General features: G+C 32.8%; 1 protein-coding gene across 1 annotated transcript in view; it reads right to left on the bottom strand.

The window, feature by feature from the left end:
• Nucleotides 1-3,082: 3,082 nt before the first annotated feature.
• ntn1b (netrin 1b) overlaps nt 3,083-12,536 on the bottom strand; it is a 66,881-nt gene continuing 57,427 nt past the window's right edge. Inside the window, exon 7 of the mRNA XM_051106769.1 lies at nt 3,083-5,525. Coding sequence (XP_050962726.1) covers nt 5,203-5,525 — 323 coding nt within the window. The 3' untranslated portion in view covers nt 3,083-5,202. The remainder of the gene's footprint in view (nt 5,526-12,536) is intronic.

Genomic DNA, 12,536 nt, shown 5'->3' on the forward strand with positions numbered 1-12,536 from the left:
TCCAAAGCTATGTGACTATTACTAATACAATAATCAAGTTATTTAATAATAATTATTATGTTATTATATTAATAACAATTAATTTATATTATTATTATTAATTATATAAATTATTATTAATATAATAAAACAATAATTATTATAAAATATGATTTTATAATAATAACAAAACAATAACTTTTTTGTTTTTTTTTACATTACATTTAACTAATATGTCTTGTAATATAATAATGTAGCTGTATATTTATTTGTTATTTTTTTATTTACTTGCTTGCTTGCTTACTTATTTATTTACATCCGTCCTTCCTTCCAGAAATTTTGGCATTTTGGTTGCATATTTTGCAAATTTTTTTTGTTATGACAGAATGAAATCAAATAAAGTTATTTTGTGTTAAATAGGAAGTTATAGATTACCTCTACAAGTATGTGTAAAAAAAAAAAAAATCAGCATATAAAGTTTACTGAGAGTTAATACTGCAGATCAGGGCCCCAGGAGCCCCTCAGGACTGAAAGAGATCCCAATTGTGGATCGCAAACACTAAATTAAACATTTCTCCTTCGTTCTTACAAGAATGAAAGCGATCTAAATGAGCAATGTTGACTGATCTCAAGGAGTTCAATGCAGTTTCTTATGGAGTCATTTCCTTCAGAAGCTGAGGCTGAGAAACCCTGACAAACGGCGTTAATCCGTCCTTCCAGTCACACTGCCGAGGTACAGCTATACCGATCTGATGCTCTGAGAACAGAATGCGGCCTTTGGTTCTTGTCCTGACTTGGGGTGATCTGAACTTGACCTTTCCAGCCCTCCACACTCTTGCAGACATTCCGGAAGCCGTTGTTTTAGGAGGTGCCTGATGGCTGTTAACAGAGACACAATGGTGGGAGTGTGTCTAAGATAAATGTTTTGAGAGCAGGCCGGGGGAGTTCGCATTTAGCCAGTCTTCAAATTATTGGACATTTACACTTTCCCTTTAGTCATATGTTAAAAATGTCTCCTCTGATATTGCTTGTCCTAATGCTGACAAGCAGTCTTTAGTGGTGTATTCACATACATCCCCCATTTTGTCCCTTCTTGGCGTTTCGCTTATTAAGAATCAATACCTTTACTCCTTTATACACTTTCAGTATTGCTCACATGAACGGACAAAAGACAACTTGGCAGTAGTGTTTTGGTTCCTCCATTTAGAAGATTTCTGATGGAAGTGATCTTAAAAATGGCTTGGTTTTTATTTGAGGTTTTCAATCCCAAGTGGCCACCCTGTTACCAGTGGTGTGCTTTACCTGTTTGATATATCAGTAGGTTAGTTATGATCTAAAAATACACACGCCCTGACATTTATGTGTTGGAGCCCTTCTCTTTATTGAGGTGCAGAGAGCCAAAGTAAATGATGATGCAGCTTATCACGTCTGCTGCTGGGTTTTGTCGCAAAACCAGGACTGTATTTTACTTGCGTGTGACATTTATTGTTCACACTGACTCTCTGTTTCGCATTTAACAGGCTCTCCATCCGTGAGGCAGTTGACGTTATTTGGTTGTTTAACTTGGCTTACTATTCCGGCTTTTGGCATTGTTAAATTTATGTTTTTTATTGTTATTCAGAATTTGTGCTTTCTGATCAAGCATTGTTAGCAAGTTAGCTTGTACTGTTGAATTAGTACAGATCACACATCTCCTTCTGGCCATAATGAAACACGGTTACATTATAGGTCCTTTTAATTGTTATGATTTTTAATTACTGCTACTAGTAAAATCAACTGAATAATTTTATTACATTTAATCATTTAATAAATTCAATTAACAATAACAATGCATTTTAAATGCAATAAATTAAATAAATCATATATATATATATATATATATATATATTATTTTTTTTAATTAATTAAAAATTATACATTTTAGAAACTATACACACACCCACACTATCTATCTATCTATCTATCTATTGATAAAAGAATAATATATATACACACACACACACTCACATATATATATAAGTAATTGAAACAATAATAATATAATAATTATTTAAATATTAATAATAATAATAATAATAATAATAATAATATTTTTATTATATGAATAATCATAAATTAAAATAAATGTAAAAAATACATAAATTCTACATATATCAGCACTATTAATCTAAATATATATATATATAATATAAATAATATATAAAATATATATAATATAATTAATATTTATATCACACTTGTTTTAATAATAATAATAAAAATAATAATAATTATGGTAATAATATTTTTTTAATTTAGTGAATTAAATAAATCATAAATAAAAATAAATTTTAAATAAATTATAAATGATACATTTTAGAAATTTTACACACACACACACACACGCATCTATCCATTGCGAAAAAGAATTTTATATATAAATATATAATATAAATAATATATATAATTATTTCAATAAATAATATTATAATAATTGTTAGTAATAATAATAATAATAATAATAACAATAAGAATAATATTTTTTATTAAATGTATAAAAATAAATTCAAATTTTGTATAAATTATACATATATATCAGCACTATTAATCTAAATTTATATATATTTACATAATGTAAATAATGTATAGAGTATATTAATTGTAAAATTATTTCAATCAATATTTATATAATAATTGTCTTAATAATAATAAAAATAATAGTTTTAAAATTAAGTGAAATAAAAAGCTAATAAATAAAAATACATTTTGATTTTTTTTCCATTTTACATAATAATAATAGTAATAATAAAAATAATAATAATAGCAATATAATAATAATCTTTTTATACTGTATTTATAACTATGTCCAGTTATATCAGCAATATTACAGGTAAATTAGGCTTACAATTAAAAGCATTTGTAAATATACAATAAAAGAATTGATAAAAGAATTGATTTTGCTATGATTTTACGATTGTGCCACAGTATAATCATTAAATTGATATTATTAGTATACAGTCTGCAGGTTTTTTTTTTTGTTTGTTTGTTTTGTTTTTTAATAAAAAAAAAGATAATATTTAAAAGATCATATTTGGGACCAAAAATAAACACACAGCCATGTGAGTTCATGTATCATTAAATATGTTCATTTATGAGAATCATAATATATTAGTATGCATTACGGGACAATACACAGCTTTTGCAAAGTACACAGTAAAACATCATATACAGGAGGACCATGAACATTGTAAATGAACATTGCAATAAAAGAAAAAAAAAATGTTCATTTTCCAAAATGTCTGGAAAACTGGTCAAAGTCTACTTGTGAGGTCAGAGTGTCTCCAAAGAACTAGACCATCTGTGAGTTTTAATAAACCATAGTCACTGACTTTCAGTTCATAGGCACTGTCAGAGTTTCAGAGCTGGACAGTGACTGAATGTTAAAGTGTGTGTTCGTGTGTGTGTGTGTGTGTGTGTGTGCGCGTGCATTTTCCTGTCACACAGACATAGTACAACCATCTCACTAAACTATCAACTCATGTAAACAAAGAAAATATAAAAAAAAAATCTTATTTTCAGAATATCAAGTTCATGGCATAAAAAATGGTTAATGGCATGTGAATATAATCTACTAAATATTGTACAAAAAACTATACAACTATACAAAAAACAGTAGAGCATATCACCTTAGTAAAGTACCAGAAGAAAGAAAGGTACCACATAAGTGATAACAGAAAATGGTTTGTTTCTCTGAATAACAATAGCCATTTTTATCTGACTTATTTTGGTGGATGAAACCTTGCGTTTGCATACGCTGCTAAATAAAGACCATTCAGGCTTGTGTACATTGTGTTTTTTTATATCCTCCATCACTTTATCACTAAACTTTAGCAATGACATACAAAATGTTGCAAATTTAGTATCTAGAACACTAAAATTTCACCAAACTCTTGAAGGACATTAAGCTTGTCAGATTTTTTTTCACTCTTAATGATGAGATTATTGCATCTGGAAAATCTTTATAAATATAATAAGATACTCCTATTATAATTGTGACCTACATTTTTTTTTTTTTTAACAGTTAAAACGGAACTTCTTGTTCATAATGAAAAAAAAAACTCTTTTTTAAAAAAATCATGAACTCTTTATGAACTCAAAAATCATAAAGTGGTTAAAAATAATACTCTATTTGTATAACTAAACTCAAACTACAACTAGTTGTGGAACAGAAGGTACATTTCACACTTTAAAGATCACCACAGTTAGTATCAAAGGCCAAAAGTGTCGGCACTGCTTTTGGCACCAAATAAACCTTATGATGTCATTATGATGTCATGCCATTTTGAACCAATCACAAATCATTCTGAACAGCAACAGTGAGGTAATGTCAACAGATTTTCTATCTGAGAGGAAGGAACGTAAAGGATGCTATATGGCGTTTTGGCAAGTATTGGCTTAACAGATCTTTTTTTTTTTAATGATTCTATCATAATCATGCATATGCAAATGCTGCAAACACTAAATAATATACAGTGGGGCCCAAAAATCTGAGGGCGCAAACGAAAGTGCTTTCATTTAGCATTTTTCAAATTTAGAACAAAATGTTTTATTAAAAAATCAGATTATCATTTTTATTTTATTTTATTTTATTTTATTTTATTTTATTTTATTTTATTTTATTTTATTTTATTTCATTTCATTTCATTTCATTTCATTTCATTTCACAACCAGGGTCCTGTTGACTCAACTCCTCTTTACCACAGGTTGTATCATTTTTCATAATACATTAAATATTTTACAAATTTTTGTAATTCAATTTTTAACTTCTAAAATTTTCCAGGTTTTAAATCCAGATTTTCAAGGTGACCTCAGACTTTTGGATCCCACTGTTTGTACTGAAATGTCGACCGCCAACACACTTCTTCTGAAGGAAAGCATTCATGTAGATAAACTGACTCAGTAGCTTGTTTCTTTTTTTATCCTTTATGGAAAAAGACAGAAATCATAAAGAGACACCAGAAAGGATCACACATAAACGACTTTACATATATGTATACTTAATAGTAGGTGCAAATTCTGCAAAATTGAAGATATGAAAAAATAAAATCTTGATGGGACAAAAAAAAACAAAACAACTGGTTGTCCTTCACCGCAGTTCTGATCCGTCGTCAATCGATCTGCTCCGACGTTGCTCGGGTCATTATTTTTTCTCTCCTGTTCTCTGTTTTTCCTCCATGTTTTTCTCTAGCACTTGCCCCTCTTGTCACGCTGCTGGAATTTCCTGAGCCGACGGGCCCACAGGTCCTTCCACGGGATGAGCAGGCTGCCCTTGTCCGCCACCACGCCGCTCTGACCGCGGGAGTCGTCGTCATCAGAGCCCATCAGCAGGTACTTCCTCCCGGGTTTAATTTTGGGGCACTTGCAGGCCACGTCTTTAGCGCGGATCCAAAGGAGCTGGTCTCCTCGGCGAATGCGATGTCCGCCCTGCTTATAGACGGAAATGATGTTGATAGTGTATTTCCACCATTCGCCCGCTTTATCTCCTTTTAGCACGTGAACCTGGACAGCTGCGGAGACAAACAGTCCGATTAAAAGATGTTAGAGCAGGAAAATCTTTTCATTCAGATTTTAACTATTGTATTTTTTTAGACCCCATATATTGTGTGTGTGTGTGTGTGTAGATAGATAGATTGTAGAGAGACTGCAAATAAGAGATTGATTGTGCAGTGTAGAGAGCCTCATTGATTATAATGGAACTTTGTGAGATCATGGTGAACTAAGATGAGTGACAGCTTTTAATGATTTCTAAGGGAGTTTGTAAATGAGATTGATGTATTGAAACTGATTTAATACAACAGTTAACTTACATTGTCTGACTATAACACTATTTTGCTCTATTTCGTTGTCAAAAATAGTTTGAAACAAGTCGCTACTGAGCTGCTGCACATCTCCATTCAGACACAGCGGTTTAGTTTATAAATGGACGTGCGTTTTTAAACGAATCTAGTGAGTCAATGAATCAATTTCCCATTCATAAAGACAGTCACTTGCTTTATTCCTAAATGAATCAGCCATTCGAACAAATCAAATGAATGAATGATTCAGTAATTAAATCAGTGACTTGCTGCCACCTACTGGCTGTTTTAGCTTAATTTCAAAAAAGCTTATAAAATATACTTTTTAAAAAATTTGACATAAAAGATGAGACTTTTCATAAAGTTAGAAAAATGCCATTACAAAGGTAAAAAACAAAATTCCCCTGTAAATCACTTTAAGGAGTCAAATATCACCTTATGGGAAGGCTAATCTATCTATCTATCTATCTATCTATCTATCTATCTATCTATCTATCTATCTATCTATCTATCTATCTATCTATCTATCTATCTATCATCTATCTGAGTCCTGGTGTCCTCAACAGAGAACATACCATAAAATATGAATAAAATATATTTTTTTCATGTCTATTTATTGATTTATTTAATTATTCATTCATTCAAGTCCTGTTGTCCTCAACAGAGAACTTAGCATAACATATGAATAAATGTGTTTTTTCATAATATAATGTTTTTTTCTTATGCTCTAAACAATGCAATGACATGAAAATATGCAAAATTCACAAGTGTTTTTTTTTAGGTAGTCAGGAGAATATACATATTTGTAATATATATACGACACTAAAAGTAAAGTTAAAAAAAATGAATAAAAAACCTCTGCATAAAAAAATACATCCAAAAAGTCCAAAAGTGTTATGTTTTATTTTAAATGATTTTTATAATATATATAAAAAAATTAAAATAGAAATAATATAATAGAATCATAATACATCATTTTATAATATGTATTATGTATTTATTTTGTTAATAATAATAATAATAATTATTATTATTAATAATATTATTATTAATAATTTCTTCATTGAAATTATTATGGAGTTATTAAGTGACTTCTCTGTTGACCATTAAAATAACTTCTCTTTTTGACCACAATGTAAGTTGCCATAGAAACACTTTCCTTCCATCTCCTGATACTGATAAAACGGAACAAAAATGGAGACCAACCCATTCCGTTCTTTTCATTATCTTTTGTGTGCAACTTCAGGTTTTTTTGGTGACTTTAAGACATTTATTCAAGTACCACCCATAAAAAAGAAACAAAAAAGTACAACTGAAATCTCCTTAATAACTTGTTTCTCCTAGACAGCAATGAGGTGGAATGAAAAGCAGATGGAAACTTTTCCTGAAGTTTCCTAATTTTTTAGTTATTTCTTCTTATTATTTATTTTAAACAGTTTATAAACATTATATTTAATTAATATAATTTACTTTCAGTTTACTTAATTTTAATTGTGTTAATTTTATTTAATTCTTTATTTCTATGTAAATGTTATTGTTTTAATTAACCTTAAAAGTTAAAAAAAAAGTTTTTTTGCATTTTATTGCATAATGAATACAGCATAATAATTTGTGTGAAAAGTTTAACAAAAGTTTTTATAAACATAATCAGTGATGGGCAAGTTACTCTGTAAATGTAATTAAATGACTGATTACTCCTTTTAAAGGTAATCAAATTACAGTTCTGTTTACTTTATTTCAAAAGTAATTAGTTACATTACTTTTTTCTGTTCATCCATGAAATTTACACTAAATAGTAAGTTTGTGTGTTGCTTAACATCCCAGCATAAACGCTCCCCATAAAATATGTGTTGTTAAAGCATCAACATTCACAAACCACTGCTATTTTTACTAAAAGCAATAGGCTGCTGGGGGGAAAACAAAACAAAACAAAACACACAAAAAAAATGATTTTGAATGTGGTCTCAGTCTTTAGTCACAGTTCACCAAGTTTCCGCAGCTCCATCAGATGTTAACGTCCAGTCCATGTGGTAACCGCTAACAAACCCAGAGATCCCCCGGGGTCACACCATTTTAACTATCATCAGACTCGCAGATTGCGAGCTAATCTGTACTTGACGTGAAGTGGTTTCACACGGGGAGGACGCCCAGAGGGAAAAAAAGCACCTCTATTACACATTTAGACCCCGTGTGTAACGGCGAGGCACGGCTGTGCCGCCCTGAAACACTCACACACACCCTGCGGCCAGTAACCCGTGAACCAGTGGCACGTCATGTTTAAGAAATATGCCATTACAGCATTGTGTGAAAATGACACAGGAAGTGCTCTTTCTTTCCTAGCGCTCTTTCTTTTGGCTCTTGAATGTGAACACTCTCTTTAGAGAGGGAGGCAAGGATCGCCCCGATCGCTGAAAGGAATGTCCCAATTGAGCAGCGGGAGGGGGAGGCTGTGAGCAAATTGCACCCAATTTGAGAGAACGCACTCCCACAGGCCCGCCATTCATCGCCTGTGTTTCTCTGGGCCCGAGCCCGCTTCGCCATCCAAATAACAAGAGATAAAAAGAAAAGAAGGGTGTGCGGAGGGTAGCGCGGCCCGGAGAGGAGGGGGAGGAGGAGGGGGGGCGCTGTTTATCATCCCAGCCACAGAGAAGGTGCCAGAAGAATGGCGGATGTGTTTGGAGCTCATGAGCTATCTGAGCCCGGCCGGCGTGAGAATCCTGCTCCGGGTCTCGCTCTTGACCTGCTCTCGCTTCTTCACGGCGGGAGACGGCAGCGAGCCGAAAACTGACTCAAAATGTGCTGTTGAGCTTCTTTAAATAGTTGAAAACAATCGCTTTGACTCTTTAGCAGTGTTTGCAGATTTCTAAAATTATCTAATAAGTGCCATTTTGAAAAAGGATTTTGGGCCACATTAATGATCTAGAAACCCCTAGAAACCACATTTCATTATTATTATTATTATGAAAATACCTGAGATAGCTTAAAGAACACAGATCAACTATATGTTGCAGTCGTGTGTTTATCGTCTTCATGTTTGATCAGTTAAAGCCTTTCTATCTTGTTTTTACTCAGGTAAAGCGACACCTGAATACTTCTGTCCATATTAGGGATTTTCTGGAATGTCATCGGTTCTATTTTTTTTTTTTAAGATTTATTTTTGGCATTTTCACATTTATTTTGACAGGACAGTACAGCGGTGCCAGGAAACGAAGCAGGAGAGAGATAGAGGGGTGGGATCGGGAAAGGTCCACGAGCCAGGACTTGAACTCAGGACGCCTGAACTTGCGCTGCCCACAAGGCTATCGGTGCCGATCGGTTCGGTTCTATTACCACTGTGATGCATATACAGAGTTTCTGCATGAGGGCGCCCTCTGGTGTCCGGTATGAATGCAACAGACATTATGTGTTTATAGCACTCAATAATGGCCGATCCATCCTACTTTATTCTCTCAAAAGACATTTGAAGTAGATCAATGTTTTTCTCCAGTGTACGGACATGTACAGGAGATTATTTTTTGTTAATTTGTTTTAAAAAATGCATATTGAGAAAAAAAAAGGGGCAGAGCTACATAACACCTATATGTTTGGACAGTCTTTCAGTTTTGATGTAATTGCACATGCCATCCACTAGTCAGGTGGCTACAATTTCAAGGAAAATGACAAATTTTAATTGACCCTTCGCAAAAACCTGCCCTCTGGTATGAAACAAGGTCTCAGCTTTAAAATGTTGTCATTTTTTAAGAAATTCAAACAATAAATACCGTTTTGTGGCCTTTTAATGTCACGACAGATCATTGTATTGCCTTATTAGATCAATCGACACATAAACCGGTTGTCTTTTTTTTTACTTAAAGGGGTCATCGGATGCTAAGTTCACTTTTACATGTTGTTTGAACATTAATGTGTGTTGGCAGTGTATGTACAAATCTACCCTATAATGAAAAAAATCCATGCAGTGGTTTTTAATTAATTTGTAAAAATAATATCCACCGTCACACCGACAGAGAGTGTTGATTGACATGAGTGTCTTTTCATTAAGATGCTAAATAATCATATCAACTTGTGGAAAATGGGCATCCGTTGACCCCTTTAAAGCACGAAAAAAACATGAATGAACGTCAGAACGTATTTTATTTCAACCATAGAAAGACGTAAATACACACAAGTTTTCAAGTTTAAGTCCACCAAAGTTAATCTACTCTCCTGTCTGATTTGTTTGTCGGACAGAATGGTGGATTCGGCGCTATGATTGGTCAGATCGCCTGTCAATCAAGCTGTTTGAAAAGAGTCAATTAGTATTTGAATTATCACTCTGTGTGCTTTTTAGACTGTAAATGTGACTTTGATTCCAACATATAACCTCCTCCCTTTCAATAATTTAACAACATATTTGCCAGATTTTACACAATAACCCCATTCAAGTTTATGTGATGAATCAGTTGGGTCAAAAGTAATCTAAAGGTAATCAGAAAGTAATCTGACTACATTACCTAATATGCGTAATCCAGACTATGTTATTACTAAGTTTTTGTCATGTAAATTGTAATCAGTAACAGACTGCAATCTACCCAGCACAGCTTGCCAATCACCTAGAAAATTTTAGCAACCACATGTAGCAACGTCCTGGCAACCACAAAGCATATGTTAGCAGCCACATAGCAGCATCCTGGCAACAACGCAGAATGCTGTACATTAGTAACTCCATAGCAACATCTTTAAACTACAAGGAATACTTTAGCAACCACAAAACATAGTCTTGGTGTTGACCTAGAACATTTTAGCTTTATCAGCCACATACTGTAGCAACGTTCTGGCAGCGGCATAACACATAACATGTACACTGCATTGCATTTATCGTATGACCTTTGAACAAACACAAGGAAAAGCAACCTAAATGCTTAATGCTGAAAATACAGTATATTAAAAGTGACGTCATCACTGTTGATTTTACAAATATAAAGTGTGCTTATATTGAGAATGTGTTACTGTAATATATCAGATCTTTCCCCCTCACTCGGCGTGACGCTTTAATGCTGTGATCACTGGCACTGGTTTCATCAGACCTTGCCAAACGGGCACATTTCCTGTCTGAATGCAGCACTGAGCCACAGATACACCATGCGGGTGGCAAACGCTTTCCAGATTTGTCCAGGTATTCCGAAAGCTTTCCCTGAGAAAAAAGACACTAGTAAACTCAAGATGTGTGTCTTCTTTGGAGTTTCAGACAGTGATCTCACGAGTGTCTAAGTGTGCTCAGATTTACCAAGATGAGAGGAATTCATACTATATTAAAGAGGACATTGGATGCTCGTTTTCCACAAGTTTGTATGATTGTTCATGAAGTGTCTGCAACATACTTGGTCTAAAATTCCTCAGTGGTCATGAAAAACAACACCTTTTTACCTTCAGAAAAAAACAAAAACAGCTCTGTTCACAGTGACCTGTTTCAGCGCATGTCTCTTTAAATGATAATGAGCTACTGCTCACTCCGCCCCTCTCTTCTGTTTTTTGTGTATTCCATTGAAAAAAAACCTAATCCACTGTCCTCAGTGGCTCTGATGTTCACATTTACGTCCACCTACAAAACACCTGCATTGCTTATAAAACATTGCTGACGCTTTGTTGAGAAAATGGCGGACAGCATACAACTGGCTGAGGGTGGGAATATGCTAATACGGGACAGTCACTGACATTATACCGCTCCGAAAATCAAAACGGCTTGATATTGAGACTTTTAGGTTTTTGGGGGATGAAAAAAAAAAGAAGTGAATGGATTTTTATCATTGTAGGGTGGTTGTGTCCACACACTGCTAAGGCACACTTATATGCAAACACCATGTAAAAGTCAATTTTACATCCGATGTCTGCTTTAAAACAATGAGAAATGAAAAGTTTTGGATGTAATTTTATTACTCAAACGTTGCTCTTTCACAGCACTTAATAGAGTTCCCAAGTTTCTCAACAAATTGTCAATATTTTTTTGTTTAAAAATGTGTAATTTATTTTACAACTAATTTTTCAATATCACCTTGAACTTTTATCATTATATTCTTCCAAAGTTGCCTTCAAGACCAAAATAATATTTGTAAATATTTTGTGCTTATATGCTTATATATATTATATTGTATCTATTTATATCTTTTTATATTTTTATTATTTTTCAAATGAATTGTATAACTCTTTTCTCAGAGCATTTCAAAAGTTCTATTATACGGGTGTTATTTTTACTTCTTTTAACATAATTTAGGTTGACAATAAATTAACAATAACAGGGGCTGATAAAAATTAAATTGAACATTTTAAACATAGATGAAACCTCAATCAGACTTAAATGAAAAAATAACTGAAAACTCATAGAGAGCAATAAAACATTCATATTCAATCATTTTTATGTCTCAGCATGAATTATTGTAATCATTTCTATTTATGGCTAACTGACATGAAACATGAAAATATCATTCATCTAACATTATTTTAGTGCTGCCAAGTGATTAATCATGATCAATCGCATCCAAAATAAACGTTTTTGTGTACATGACATATGTGTGTGTACTGTGTATATTTATTATGTACACTGCCCTCCAAAAGTTTGGAAACACCCCTGGCAAAGTGTGGTTTTGGACGATATCAGCATAAATCCTTTTCATTTTTTGGTGCAAATACATTAAAGTACGTTGACATTATCATTGAAGACCAGCAATAACAATTTTCATTTTGATTACA

The sequence above is a fragment of the Labeo rohita genome, chromosome 3 (genome assembly GCF_022985175.1).
Source record: "Labeo rohita strain BAU-BD-2019 chromosome 3, IGBB_LRoh.1.0, whole genome shotgun sequence".
In the NCBI taxonomy this organism is placed as follows: Eukaryota; Metazoa; Chordata; class Actinopteri; order Cypriniformes; family Cyprinidae; genus Labeo; species Labeo rohita.